Source organism: Mastigoproctus giganteus, chromosome 1 (genome assembly GCF_048544385.1).
Source record: "Mastigoproctus giganteus isolate SK-2022 chromosome 1, ASM4854438v1, whole genome shotgun sequence".
In the NCBI taxonomy this organism is placed as follows: Eukaryota; Metazoa; Arthropoda; class Arachnida; order Uropygi; family Thelyphonidae; genus Mastigoproctus; species Mastigoproctus giganteus.
In genome coordinates this window covers 209123472-209139468 of record NC_143575.1, presented here as the reverse complement: position 1 = coordinate 209139468, position 15997 = coordinate 209123472, and the positions used below count along the sequence as shown (strand labels likewise).

Genomic DNA, 15997 nt, shown 5'->3' with positions numbered 1-15997 from the left:
AAGGGCAACAAGATTAGTGAATGGAACAAAGGGGTGCTCTTACGAAGAAAGGCTTAAGTTTTGCAAATTACAGTGTCTGGAGACTAAGCACCAGCGAGGTGATCTGATAGAGGTGTATAAAGCCTTGAATGGTTTAAGCATGCTCAATGCTGATGGGATTCTTCCTCTAGCTCAGAAAAATCACCTGAGAGGGCATAAATTCAAATTGAGGAAAGACAGATGTAGGATAGACGTGCGGAAATTTGCCTTTAGCCAGCGGGTGGTTGGTTGGTGGAACAGACTTCCATCCCTTGTGGTGGAGGTTGATAGCCTAAATAAGTTTAAGGCTCAGCTGGACAGGTATTTTGAACGAACAGATGGGTGAAGTGGAAGTGGGTTTTTTTTTTTTTTTTTGGCTGATGCTGCATAAGCTTGCTTTCTTGCATCAAATGCCTCTACTAATGCTAATGCTAATGTGAATCATTATAACCACTATTTTATTTTGCTCTTTTATAAAAATCATGAACTTTTAACTTATTCCTATTTATTTTTTTTCTCTAGCTTCACCCTACATCTATCCATATTACAGCTGTATTAGTGGACTACCAAACATTAACAGGACGTATTAATCGAGGAGTTGCTACAGATTATCTCTCTTTCAAGACTGTGGATAATGGAAACAAGCCTACAGTACCAATCTATGTACGCAGATCTCAGTTTAGGCTTCCTAGCAAACCTCAAACTCCTGTTGTTATGGTAGGGCCAGGTACTGGAATAGCACCATTCAGGAGCTTTATTCAGGAAAGACATTATCTAAAACAAGAAGGTACTCATTTGCTAATTATTTGGTATATAATAATTAAGTAGAACTTCTTACTTCAGATATCCTTAAATTGCATTTATGTAGGATTTACTGAAACATCAGATGAGTACTCTTAATTTAAAAGGAGGGGGGATTCCTCTAAACCCCTTTAAGGTGTATTAGTATATGTGCATAAAGTTAAAGTGCCTCTTGTTTTCACCATGTCCATCTGCATATAATAACATGACCCCTAGTAGTTGGGTTTTTGTAAAAATTTTATATTTGGCTCTTTCAGAAATGTTTGTGGAACCATCCCAAATTTCATTAAAATTGGATCAATAAAAATCTGGCAATTATTATTTCTTTGTCCATCTGTCTGCCTATAATAATTTCCATCTCAGTAGATGGATTGTCATGAAATTGCATATTTGGACCTTTTAGAATGATTTATCAAGCCTTTCCAAATTTCATTAAAATTGAATCAATAGAAATCAGGCAATTATTATTTCTTTTTATCATATGTCACATAGGCTATGAACATGCAGTATATTGTGGGTGAAGAACTGGATATTATGTTTGCTGTCATGTGCTAATTGGAGGAATGAATGGGCAATAGGTGGATGTGCAGAAACTGTGTTCTCGGTTCATAGATTAAAGTTGTTGCTTTTTGTTTAAATCGTCAATTATTACTACAGTGCATGCTGTTTATTGCAAGCATGGATAACATTATCATTTGAATAATGTTATCACTTTTATGAAGTCCTGATCAGACATATACAAATACATAGAAAAAAATGCCATTTATTGTAATCATCATTTTGGTTTATTAAGCGCCTCTGTAGCCAGGTGGGAAGGAGTAGCAGTGCGTAGCACACGCTTCTTGATTAGACCTGAGTTTGAGCCCGTCACTACCAAATACGGAGGATGCGGAAAGGTCAGGGAATGACCACCGCATATCCTGGAGCAATATGGCCTTAGTTGCTAATGCTCCTAAAAAAAAAACCAAACAAACAAACTTTGGTTTATGTTATTGCTTTATTGCAGTTTACACACGTGCAGTGGAAGTTATTTCATAATGTCCTAGTTTGTTATCGAACTACAACACATGAGTATTTACTGATTTTGCTTTGTATAGCTCATATGGTATCACCAGTACTCTGTGAAAAAAAGTACTGTATCTACACTCCTGTCAGTCAGACTGTTTTACAGTACAACCTTAATCCTCTTCTAATTCTTGATTTTAATATTTTTTATTTATTTTTAATGGTTTGTGTGGATTTACAGAAACATTATGATAGTTTCATATCTGTTGATGGCTCTCTTGAAGAAATAGTGAACGATCAAAGTATTTTATATTGCTTTTCGTGTTTTCTTTCTGTTCACTTTCACTTTTTATTTCTGTTAATTTCCATACATATTTCTGCTATTCATCAGTAAACAATGATGAACAACTGCTTTCTTGTTCCATCAGTTATTATTATCACTTTAGATGAGTTTTGAAGTGATCACAATAAACAGTGTGCATTTTATTTGCTAACATGTTAGCTGCTTCCTTGTGCAAATATGCAGCTACGGATTTTTAATCAGCTTGAAGGGGAAACTGCTCTACTTTTAGAACTTTTTCTTGCAATTTGACAGAAGAAAAACCAGATATTTCTTTCAAGCAACCTTCACTGGAGGCTGATTATTTCAGTCATAGTGAGAAGAAAGACAAAAATATCTTTGCCCTTTTCAGTCCATATTGACTAAATCCTGTGGTATTCAATCCTGGATTGAAAAATTTCCTGGAAAAGTTGACAGCAAAAATACTAATGCACTTGAAATGTAATGCAACGAACTTCATATTTTGACTAACTTGTCAGTTATAACATATTCATATTAAATAAACTTTAATTCATAATTTAATTAAACTTTAATTAATATGTTTAATAAACATATTAATTCATATTAAATAAACTTTAAAAAAATTTTAGTACAACAAAAAGTTTAATATAAAAATGGATATTGATAACAAACATCTGTAATTATTTATTGACGTTAACTTGCATTAATTATGCACAAAAATTTCATTTAATTGTAAATCACATTAAAAGATTTACTTTATGTTTATCATTATTTTATTTATTTATTTTTATTTATTTTTTTTTTCTGACAAAAATTTCAGTACTGCCAGTTCTAACTTATGGCAGCTTATGCTTGTAGAAATGGTGCCATAAGTCAAAACCAATTTTCTCTTTAAAAAAGTGATATTAATAGGGTGTTACATTTGAACTACACCATAATAGTGTTCATTTAACTATTATAAATGTTATAATTACTTCAATCCACCCTAACTGTTATAATTTTTCTCTTCCTTTCTAATGTAGTCTTTTTTTTTTTTTTGTTACATTTGTTTGTAGTACCCATCAATGGGGTACAAAGTTCTTTTACCAGTCATTTTTAACCCTCTCTAACATTTTTGTGCTCGCTTGACCCTATGCACAAAAAAAAAAAAAAAAAAAAAAACCTCTTAAAAATTAAAATATCCACCTGATTGCCCCGCGATATGGGCACCTGTACATTGTGAGGGGACCTCCCAGTAGTGATGCTGCTGGTCCTCCAGATTAGCATCACTGGGATCCAATGCCCACATCCTAGATTCCAGGCTATCATTATAGGAATTCGGCTTGTTTGCTGTGTGCTGCAACCTGTGGAAACTTGGAAAGGGGGATCCTGGTGGTTGAGGGGCCTAGCTTCAACATACCACTTTGGCCCCTGCTTCAACAAGACAGGTGGTCCTGGATGGCCTGGCTGGGATCAGTTGGCTAGTGGGTTTGCCTACAAGGGTCAACCATGTCAATGCCATGCCCGTACTCACATGGTCCGAGGGACAGGATTCAGGCTGGCGGCTGTGCAGGTATGGTGTCTGAGTAGCCCTGGTGTTCCACTCCCGAGCGCATTTATTGCTTGCTGGGTAGTGGGCGTCCTTTTGGGTTCCGTGGTGGGTGGGGAGCTTGGGCACTGAACCATATTAAAAGCTATTATGAATAAACTCGTTTTAGGGGCCACAACGTGGTCCCTGTATGAAAAAACAGATGATGAAACAGAAAATGCTAACGCAGCCAAGAGACTTCGAACTGAAGTACCATCAGGGCCTATCCTATGATTTCTAATTATTCATTCCAAAACAGAGAAACCTATTGGAAAATGTTGCCCTTTTTTTTATTCAGAAGGTTTAGAGGGGTTAGCAGTCTCCCCTAAATCAGTTAAGAAGCTTTGTTCTGGAGACCTTAATTGAAATTAAAAATGACAGGCACTCCGAGCTACATCCATTGGAGGAATGCCAATTACTGTGACACCTCATAGAATACTCAATTCATCTAGAGGTGTCATTTCAGAGTGGGACCTTTTTTGAAGTTACTGAGGAGGAAATCTGCTCTGAATTAAAATCACAGGGAGTGATTGCAGATAAAAGAATATCTGCACATAGAAATGGGAAACTTGTTCCCACTAGAAACATCGTGGCATTTAATTCCCTGATGTCTCCTAATGAGGTCAAAGCAGGCCATATCAGCTGTCCCATGCTTTCATATGTACCAAATCCCTTATGGTGCTTCAAGTGCCAAAAATATGGACACTTGCAATTAGCCTGCTGTGGAGCCCTTGAATGCACTCGATGTGCTGCAAAGGACCACGAAACAGCATCATGTTCAGCTACAAAACCTACCTGTATTAACTGCCAAGGTGAACACTTAGCCTACTCACGAGCATGCCAGAGGTGGAAAGAAGAAAAAGAAATGCAATGGCTTAAAGCAGAGCTGAACATATATCATATCAGGAGGTGATAAAAGCAGTGAAACCTATAAATATAAACAAAACTACATATGCACAGACGGTAGCAGGGAGATGTTCTATCAGAACCTAAACAGAAATGACCATCCCTCCAAAAGAGTCATTCACTCCCATCACACGTTACCTCTTAAACTCACAAAAACCTCCATTGATCAATCAACTTCCACTCCCATATCGGTACCTCCAAATGTTCTATCAATAACAAAAGCAAGTGCTGGAGAAAAGAATAAAAAGCCTGAAGTATCTCCTGAATCGCAAGAAAATATGGATGTCAAAGAGAAGGAGGTACAAGATAATCCAGTCTTGGAACTCTTTGCAGAGGAATAAATGGACACAGGACAGCATCCATATTTCCTCAAAAAAGATAAACCTCCAAGTCTGACGAAAGTAAGCCCTCAGCACCTTGGAAGCCACCTGATGGATCCACCAAGTCAAAATAATGCTAGATTCCTACAGTGGAATTGCCCTGGATTCCAGCAAAATACTGATGACATCAAGACCCTCCTGCAAAAGCATGAGCCAATTTGCTTTTGCTTGCAGGAAACATCTGAAAGCAAATGAAAACTCATCATTTAATAATATTACGATCATACTTAAGGACAAAATTGGGTATGGACCTGCCCATGGGGGAGTTGCAATCCTTGTGGGCAACCAGACCCCATTCCAACCTGTGACACTCTCCACTAACTTAGAAGCAGTAGCAATTTGCCTTACGGTTCAGTTTTTATTAACAGTCTGTTTGATTTATTTGCCACATGGGGCTGTTATCTCCCAGAGAGACCTTGATGAACTGATTATGCAGCTGCCTTCCCCTGTCCTAATTCTTGGGGATTTCAATGGATATTACACCCTGTGGGGTAATGCTAACATCAATGGAAGAGGATGAGTCATAGAGCATATGCTCACGGACAATGATCTCTCTTCTGAATGCGGGAAGTAACAACTTCGTCCACATGCCTACCCGTACGTTTTCTGCCATTGACCTTTCTATCTGCTCCCCTTCTCTCCTCCTCCCTTCACTTACCAGGGAAGTAGAAGAAAACCCATGTGGAAATGATCCCTTCTCCATGATAACCTGCTTACATAGTGGGAGACTTTGTCATCCTTTTAGGTTACCACGATGGAAGATAGATCAGGCTGACTGGAATGCTTTTCAACATCTGGCAAATTTTGACATCAGCACAGTCAGTCGGGAGCCTATTAATGATGCAGTTATGTACATCACTGAAAGTATCGTCCATGCTGCTGCAATTGCCATTCCAAAAACATTACCTGGTTTCCACTATTTCCCAAAACATGGTGGAATTCAGAATGCAATGCAGCAAAAAAAGGTGCAAAACAAAGCGTGGTGGGTATTACTGAGATATCCCACCACAGCTAATCTTATAGCTTTTAAGTGTGCACGGGCTAATGCACATCTTACCTGATGTCAGAGTCAAAGGGAGTCCTGGATCCATTTTACATCTTCTATTAAGCTCAAAGGTAGTCTGGGACAAAATCCGGAAAATGAAGGGAAAATGTAGAGCATGCCACTCTTCAGTCCTGGAATATAATGGATACACTATTGTAGACCCAACTGCAATAGCCAGTGAGTGCTCTTGGGGAGTCTTTTTCTGACATCTCAGCAGTATCATCTTATTCCTCATAGTTCCTGGTCCTTAAACGTAAAGCTGAAAAAGAAGCCTTCAGTTTTACATCCGAGATTGTTTACCCATATGATGGGCCATCACCACCGTAGAGCCGAAAACAGCTCTTGCCCTTGCGAAGACTAGTGCTGTTGGACCAGATGACATCCATTATGCAATGATTAAACAATCCATGGACCAGCTGTTCTTCCTATACGGTAGAATCTTCCTTGAAGTTTCCGGACAACTGGTGCAAGGCAACTATTCTTGCTCTGACTAGCTGTCTGTGCAAAATTTTGGAGAGAATGGTTAACACTTGTCTTTTATTCCACTTGGAATCAGATGACCTTCACTCCCACATTCAGTGTGGCTTCCAAAGGAACAGGTCCACTTTGGACCACTTAATTAGACTGGAAACATCTATTCGAGATACTTTCCTAAACAGAGAACACCTGGTGTCCATATTTTTTGACATGGAGAAAGCATGTGGTACAACTTTGAAATTTGGTATTTTAAAGAGATTTTTACAAACTCAGTCTAAGGTGTCACCTTCCCATTTTTATAAAAAAAAACCATTTAACCTGTCGCCGTTTCAAGTTAGAGTAGTATCCACCTTCTCTCGGTTCTTTTGCTGAGAGGAGGACGTACGCAAAGATCTGTTTTAAATGTTACGCTTTTTGCCATCAAAGTAAACTCCATTACTGAACAATTTCTTCCACCCATAAACAGTACCCTCTATGTTGATGACTTCAGTATATTTTGCCAGTCGTGCAACATGGGGGTTAATGAGAGACAGTTTCAAAAAGCCATTGATTGCCTAAACTCCTGGGCTTTGGTGGTGAATGGCTTTAGGTTCTCTCTGGAGAAGACAGTTTGTGTCTATTTTTGTTGCAAGCATAACCTTCTCTCCGAACCTGAATTAAGACTTGGACAAAGCACCATTCCAGTAGTAGCGGAGACAAAATTCCTGGAACTCATTCGATTAAAAGTTGACATTCCTCCACTACATTCATCAACTATGCACCAAGTGTACAAGAGGGCTGAACATTCTTTGTGCTCTCTGTTCTACTTCTTGGGGTGCAGACCAGTGCACTTTACTCCATCTGTATCGTGCACTCGTTCGATCAAAATTAGATTATGGGTCTGAAGTGTGTGCATCTGCCAGAAAAAGTGTCCTTCAGTGGCTTGACCCTGTTCACCATCGGGCTATCCATATTGCTACTGGAACTTTTAGAACATCTCCTGTCCAAAGTCTTTATGTCGAAGCCAATGAACCATTTTTGTCCCTTCGCCAAAAACAGTTGTCTCTGCTATTATGCTGTCAAGCTTAAATCCATGCCAGGTTCCCACATTGACAGAACGGCAAATAATCCATTCGATATTCATATCCAAGGTCTATTCAGAAATTTGGACATGATGGTAGACAATATTGCCCCATCACCCAGGCAATCCCTTCCACCCTGGCATGCTCATATTCCCACCTTCAACTTCTCTCTTACCAACTGGGGGAAGGATAGTACAAACTCCATCTGCCGTCTACCTGCTGCTCTTCTCAGCACACCGATGTGAGCATTCTGACTACTTGCCAGTCTTCACAGATGATTCAAAGGCAGAGATGTCTGTTGGATCTGCCACACATACATTCTCTGTCTTCACACAGATATTTCTGCTGCATACGTTTTCTGTAGATAGTTCCATAAGCACTGTTCTTTCAAATTATCATCTGTAATTTCACCATTGTCTTTCCAAATTGTTCAACATCCATTCATTGTTCAACTTCAAATTGACAGAACTAACTTTTCCTCATTTATAACTTTCTACTTCTGTTCTCAGGGACAACTTTCCTTTGCATATATTCCCTAAAAGGAACATGTACCTGTTGATTCATTGATTGTTGCTTACACCTTTGGTTTTGGCTTTGATTTGTGACAGTGCTTGTATTGAAAGTGAAGCTTGCAGGTTTATTAATTTATTTATTTACTGCTTTTGCCATATTGAAGAACAACATTAATAAATATACCAGATTTTAAATAGTTTTTATTTTCTTCTAAACTGATGAGTGTTAAATGCAGTTCTAGGTAGATGATTCTCATCATCTGGTGCATCACCACCACTTTGCTTGTTGGAGGCTTGAAGTAGTGAAACCCATTGGATTGTGCCACGATGCTCATCATGGCAATACAATGTTCCTTACATTTCCAGAATTCAGCTTTAAAACTGTTTCTTAGGCCAGCTGCTAGATAGTCACCAGACCAAATCTGTTGGTAACTCTCAAGTAGACATCCAGATCAGCTAGTGTATAATCTAACAGTATACAGGTCTGGAGGTCTCATTTTAGGAAGAATGTAGAACTGCTGGAATGAGTACAGAGAAGGGCAACAAGATTAGTGAATGGAACAAAGGGTTGCTCTTATGAAGAAAGGCTTAAGATTTGCAAATTACAGTTGTCTGGTGACTAGGCACCTGTGAGGTGATCTGATTGAGGTGTATAAGGTCTTGAATTGTTTGAGCAAGCTCAATGCTGATAGGATTCTGCCTCTTGCCCAAATTAATTGCCTGAGGGGACATGAATTGAAATTGAGGAAAGACAGTTTTCGAATAGATGTGCAGAAGTTTGCCTTTAGCCAGCGTGTGGTTGATTGCTAGAACAAACTTCCATCTGTTGTAGAAGTTGACAGCTTAAATAAATTCAAGGCAGAACTAGACAAACATTTGCAACGAATCGATGGGTGAAATGGAATGGTGTTTTTTTTTTTTTTTTTCGCTGATGCTGTATAAGCTCTGCTAATGAGTTGTAATCCAGGTATATTTAGATAGAAATGGCATTCTGAAGGACATGCAGCATAGTTTTGTGAAGGGAAAACCATGTTTAACTAACCTTATAAGCTATTTTGACATACCAGTAGTTACTCGTGAGCTGGATATAGAGAACAACTTCAATATAGTTTATTTGGATTTTAGCAAAGCATTTGACTTAGTCCCTTGTTAAAGGTTACTTAGGCCTTTTTGCTAAGAGGTTTTACTTTAAAGTTATGAGAAATTAAAACAAAACCACACATGTCCATTTTTGTTATTGTTGTATGATAATCTTGGGTCACCTTTGGAATGCAGTGGATTAGAATGGAACATGTGCTATCCTTAGCCTAATTTAATGTATGAGATGTTCTGTATGTAACTTTGCTTTCTGGGAAGTTTTGAGTTGAAATTAGTCTATTAATCACACAACCAAACAGTGATGATATCGGTCAGTTTGTTCATAGGCCAGTTTGTACGTACTCTGAGATAAAAGGTCAAGAATAACTTGGGAGAGAAAACACAAGCTAGCTATTAAAGTGAAAATTAAATTCATTAAAATGAAATGAAATGGTCATTAAAATGAAACAGACACTTGGAATAAACAGATGCAATGTGCACAGATTGAATGACTGCACCTGCAGAATAGATTATCCCTATCCAAAAAAAAATTTGGGTATACAGCAGACTCTTGATTCACCGGGACACTTCAAGATTCCAAATAAAAAAAAAAATAAAAAAAAAAAAAAACCCCAGAAATCATAAAATTCAAGTAATAAATAGAATAGGTATAAATAGATGCTTGCAAGTCGCAAGTAAATAAGTGACAAGAAGCGCTGTTATAAGTCGTCATTGGGAGATTATGTACATATCATCTTGCAACCCCTGCTGTCTTCATACCCGCCACTCAAAAAAAAAAAAAAAAAAAGAGAGAGAGAGAAAGAGACCAAATGTTTAGTTTGTTTTACTGCATTGCATCGATTGTTGTATTCTTTCGCACCACAAAAGGACAAATTTTGTTTCGTTATGTCAGGGATGTCAGAATTTTTTTTATAGTAACTTTTTTTTTTGTTTAGAAATTGCGAAAATGATGGACAAATGCAAGAGTTGTGCTTTCAATTAAACAAAAACTTGAAATTATTCAAAAGTTTGAAAACGGTGCATCCATTAAATCCCTAAAGAACCACTATAGTTTTTAATTTAGATAAAGTTTTTAATTGAGCTAATTAAAAATATATAACTATTTTTCTTCATTCTTCTGAGGATATTATGTGGTTTTTGTAATTTTGGCAGATCGGGGATATAGTAGCAATATTTTATTACTCCTTCCTGAGTTACATGAAACTTGACTTACTTAAGAAGTCCTGGAACATATCTCTTACGTATATCAGGGACTTGCTGTATTTTTGTATTAACCGGGAAATCGATTATCCGGGAATATTTTTTTACCATCTAGCCCAGAAAATCAAGAGTCTACTGTATATAATAATGTGATTACTCAGTGCAAGGTAGTTCACAGCACACAAGCTGTAGTTTTTGTGCTGTGAACAGCATTGATATGGTCAAATGTGCCTACTGCACTGTGATGTAATTGTGTTCGTGAATAGCCAGTGAACACTTATCACTGATTTTAGCTGTTTATTGGGCAGACTGTTTGCAGAAACATACTGTGGTCTACCTACAAAAAACAATACTTGCCACATTTGGGTTAAGCATTTAAGGCCATTAATGAGACACCATTGGTCAGATGGATGAGTTAATGTGGTCCAATTAACATGTTACATATCGCAGATAGCATGCCAGCTCAATATTTGGGTCCATATCATCCATACCATACCATATTATGGACAAATGTTTTCACCATAAGTGTGCTGCAGAATAGCGAAGTGGTTTAGGAAGGAATATCTGCTCTGCTGTAGCTGTACAAGTGGAAAGAAGTGCTGCGAGGTCCAGCCTACAGTTCTGACTTGTTGCCCTGTGACTACCACATTTTCATTTCCCTGAAAAAGTCCCTCAATTGGTGATACTTTCATTTAGATGAAGCCAAAGAAACCATAACACAGTAGTTAACAACAGCAGCAGCCAGTGGAATTATATGCAGTGTGTCAAATTGGCGAAATGATGGAGCTCATGTCTCAGTATTGAAAGTTCTTACCTTTTTGCTTTTAACTGGAAAACCAAAAAATTGGTTTTGTCTGCCTATTTGGACCCCCCCCCCCCCTTTTTTTTTTTTTTTATCTGGGAAATTGATTATCCAGGAATATTTTTTTACCATCTAGCCCAGAAAATCAGTTTAAATCAATTTTGATTTTGAATCAGTTCAAATATGAACTGATAGTTTCATTTGCACAGTCCTTTCACAAAATCCTGAATGAAAAAGCGTTAAAAATTCTTTTGGTTGCCACAGGGATTTGAACCCAACTTTTCAAACAAGTAACAAGCAGTAAAACCACTGTACTGGCATTGAGATTATGAACTATGAAATGCTTTGCTTTTTCTAATTCTCATTATACACTGAAAGGACAGAATTCATTGGATGCCTGGTTCCTGGGCAACTTGTCGCTGTCATCCCACTCTCTAATGGACAAACCCACCGCTTGGCATGTATATAGGTACACCGCATTGACTTAGATTGTAATTCGATGTCAATACGGATAAACGTCATGAGTTAAGAGACTTTGTGAAAGAGGGGATAATAGTGGATGCCCAACGCATGGGTCACTCTCTCGTGGGTGGACGTGGTACAGAAATTGCACTATTCCCGTTCAACAATATCAAGAGTGTATTGGAAATACACTGTTTCTGGAATAACATCTCATTGTAAACAGCACTTTGGGAAAAGGGTGGTGGGCGAATGTGGCCGTCGACATTTGTCTCACATTGTTTCAGCCAACCTTTGAGCGACAGAGGCACAAATCACTGCCGATTTCAACGAGGGAGGTGTCAGAACAGAAATGTCTCCACGAAGACCATCAGACAATCATTAGCTCTGCAACAGGTTATGGGAGCTGCCGACCCACCAGAGTCTCATTGCTAACAGCACGACACAGGACTTTACGCCTCAGCTGGGCAAAAGAACCTCTGCACTGGACCTTGGATAATTGGAGATGGGTCGCTTGGTCTGATGACTCCCATTTTCAGTTATTTCGAGCGGAAAGGAGGGTGCATATCTGCTGTAAACCACACCCGTCATGTCAACAAGGAACTGTTCGGGCAGATGGACGGTCGGTAATGGCCTGGAGCATGTTCAACTGGCACATGGTGGGACTTCTGGTGCATCAAGACACATCTCTGAACCAGGTTAGATGTTCATCTGTATCCCTTCATGGTCATCGTGCACCCACAGAGCAATGGACTCTTCCAACAGGATAATGTGCCTCCCCACAGAGCCATCGTGACTAGAACATGGTGCAAAGAGCATTCTGTAGGTTTTACCACCATGGAATGGCCTCCCCATTCACTGGAAATGAACCCTGTGGAGCATCTTTGGTGGAATACTGTGGAAAGGTCCATTTGACCTTTGAATCCTCCGTCCAGGAACGCGATGGAATTATGGACAGCAGTGCAGCAAGCATTGATGGAAATACCTGTGGTGTGCTTTCATGAACTAGTGGACTCAATGCCTCGCTGTATGATTACCCCTATCCAGGTGAGAGGTGTGCCTACCCATTACTAGGTAGGTATCCTATGATTTCTTTCCACATTAGCAGTTCCTGGATGTGGTTTTTGCAACCAGTAACTTTCTATGCAACAACTGGGACACACTGTTTGTAGGGCCAGCCACACAGAGTCATTAATTTGTTATTAATCACTGATCTTGTTGCCACATTATTCTTTGTACAGAAAACAATAACAGCCATAGATCTTGATTGTGTTAATTTTATTGAATTTTTTTTAAAGGATGGATGTATTTAATTTCTCCCTTCTCCCCAGCTTTATTTTTGTGTTATATCTAGAGGTAAGTAGACTTAGGAAACAATCCATAAGTATATAAATGAAACCTGTGTGTACTGATAATTACCTGCTGTTCTTACAAATTTACCAATGTTAGATTGTTTGACACATTTGGTTTTAATATTTATTTCTTGTTTTATCATATTGAAAGTTACCAAAATACTTTGATAGGGAAGCCTGTTGGAGAGACTATACTGTACTTTGGGTGTAGAAAAAGCTCAGAAGATTTTCTATATGAAGATGAACTCACAAAATTTGTTGAAGATGGCACACTGACTGCGTTACATGTTGCATTTTCTCGAGACCAGCCAAAGAAAGTGTATGTAACACATCTGTTGCATGAAAATACAGAAGAAGTTTGGGATCTTATTGGAAAGAAAAATGGCCATATATATGTGTGTGGGTTAGTATTACATTACACACGATATGATTAATACTGTAATGACTAAGTGCATAATTTTCTTTTTTGGTGGTATATAATGCTTAAATGTCAATACTCCAAGTATTTTCTATGACAAATTTACCAGTTTGCTAAATGATGTTATTATTTAGTACCAGTTGTGTGGTGAAGTTTATATTCAAAATTACTGCCTGTAAATAGTTGTTATTGCACAATAACATAAAAATACTCTACCTGTTGTCAGTTGATAATCATGTATGGATGCCACAGATATAAAGTTATTTTGATTCCCTTCCCTTGGAGGGGCACCCTACAATATAAATATTTTTTTTTATTATTGCTTTAATTGAATTTCTTATTAGTAATTAATAATAATATTCTTTCAGGAGTATGTAGATCTACACTTTGTGTTGTGTGTGTAGGCTCTAGCAGCCTTTTTGCACTGCTCAGAAAATTTCATGATTGACCACAGTTGTACCCCTAGGGTTTTTTTTTTTCCTCACTATCATGAGTGCTGTACCACTCATAGTTGATATGTTATTCTGAAATTACTGTTACCATATGCAGTACTTTCAGTTGTCAGTCAAGGTTTGTTTGTTTTAGTTGTGGTCTCCAGGGTTTCCCTTATATGCTGCTGTAACATATGAAAAAGCCAGCAAGTGTATGTATGTAGATGTTTATCGGCACTCCACACTTATGCTGAGTGTGGAGTGCCGACACCTGGCAACTTCGCAGCCAGAGGACACCTGGTTCCCTGCCCCCTGGCTCCCAACCTTGGCCATGAGGAAGTGCACCAGGGTCCACTTTCTAGCTGAGACTTACTGGGGCTATCAGGCAAGCCTGGGAGCCCAAGGTGTTTAGGGAAAGGAAGTGGGGATAAGAATTAACAAATATGGGGATTGGAAGGGATGGGGAGGTTGGATAGAAGATAATGGGAAGAGATAGACCTCCCATGAAATAGAAAAGTCTACAGTAGTTTATAGAGTGAGGAAAAAAAAAAGTAATAATAAAAAATAATAATAATAAATAAATATATATATATATATTTATTTCGACTATATATATATATAGTCGACTGTATGTATATACATACATACAGTCGATTCCGGTTATTTGGGACACATCGGGACTAGTGCATTTTGACCCGGTTAAGTGGCTGCCTCAATTATCCAAAGTTTCACGTGAATAGTTAAAAATACAATGGATCCCCGCTTTACAATTAGTTCACTGTACAATCAAATCACATTACGATGGACTCACCATAGTAAAGTACCATTCACTTATACGATGTGTAGTAAGCACCAGTCATTGTGGTCATGTTTGTGAATTGAATTTTAATTCTTTTTCATTCTACAGTGATTCTAATTAGCGAAAATAGGAGGAATATTATCCATAGGCTATAAAAGTAAAGATATATTAAGCACAAATTTAACCTTTATTACCTTACCAATTAAAAAAATTAAATGATACGTGAAAATCAGAAGAATATTTTTCACAGGTTAGCATTAGTAGAGGCATATGATGCAAGAAAGCAAGCTTTATGCAGCATCAGCCAAAAAAAAAAAAAAAAAAAAACCATTCCCATTTCACCCCACCATTGGTTCGAAATACCTGTCCAGCTGAGCCTTAAATTTATTTAGGCTATCAACTTCCACAACAAGGGATGGAAGTCCGTTCCACCAACAAACGACCCGCTGGCTAAAGGCAAATTTCCGCACATCTATCCTACTTCTGTCTTTCCTCGATTTGAATTTATGTCCTCTCAGGTGATTATTCTGAGCAAGTGGAAGAAGCCCATCAGCATTGAGCATGCTCAAACCATTCAAGGCTTTATACAAATCAATCAGATCACCTCACCAGTGCCTAGTCTCCAGACACCGTAATTTGCAAAACTTAAGCCTTTCTTCGTAAGAGCAACCCTTTGTTCCATTCACTAATCTTGTTGCGCTTCTCTGTACTCATTCCAGCAGCTATACATCCTTCTTGAAATGAGGGCCTCCAGACCTGTATACAGTACTCAAGGTGTGGCCTGACCGTTGCCTTATACAAGGGAATAATCACCTCCTTATCCCTGCTAGAAAAATTTCTATATATCATTGACAAAACACCATGAGCTACTCTTGCAGCCCGTCTGCATTGCTCAGAGAACTTCATATCTGCCTGCACAACCACTCCCAGGTCTCTTTCATTCTCTACCACTGTCAGTGTGGTACCACAGAGTTGATACGTTACTCTGTGGTTACTGTTTCCCATATGTAGTAGTACTTTACATTTGTCAATGTTAAACTTCATTTGCCACCTCTCAGCCCATCTGCTCAATCTTTCCAGATCCTGTTGCAGCAGCATACTGTCATTAATAACGCTGCCAACCTTTGTGTTGTCTGCAAACTTAGACATTAAGCTTGATATACCATCATCAATATCATTTATAAATACTGAAAACAACAATGGACCCAACAGTGAACCCTGAGGGACTCCACTAATAACATTAGGCCACGATGAGCAGTGTCCATTGATTACCACTCTCTGCCTTCTCCCCCTCAACCATCCCTTTATCCATAGCAGCAATTTGCCTCCAATGCCACACTGCTCCAATTTGTGCAGCAGTCTTCC

General features: G+C 38.4%; 1 protein-coding gene across 3 annotated transcripts in view; it reads left to right on the top strand.

Moving 5' to 3' along the window:
- The window catches only part of Cpr (Cytochrome P450 reductase), a 211896-nt gene that overhangs the window by 182073 nt on the left and 13826 nt on the right, over positions 1 to 15997 (top strand). For all 3 annotated transcript variants that reach the window (XM_090384146.1, XM_090384156.1, XM_090384163.1), the window contains exons 12-13: positions 541 to 805; positions 13156 to 13387. In XM_090384146.1, the coding sequence (XP_090240272.1) occupies positions 541 to 805; positions 13156 to 13387 (497 nt within the window). The remainder of the gene's footprint in view (positions 1 to 540; positions 806 to 13155; positions 13388 to 15997) is intronic.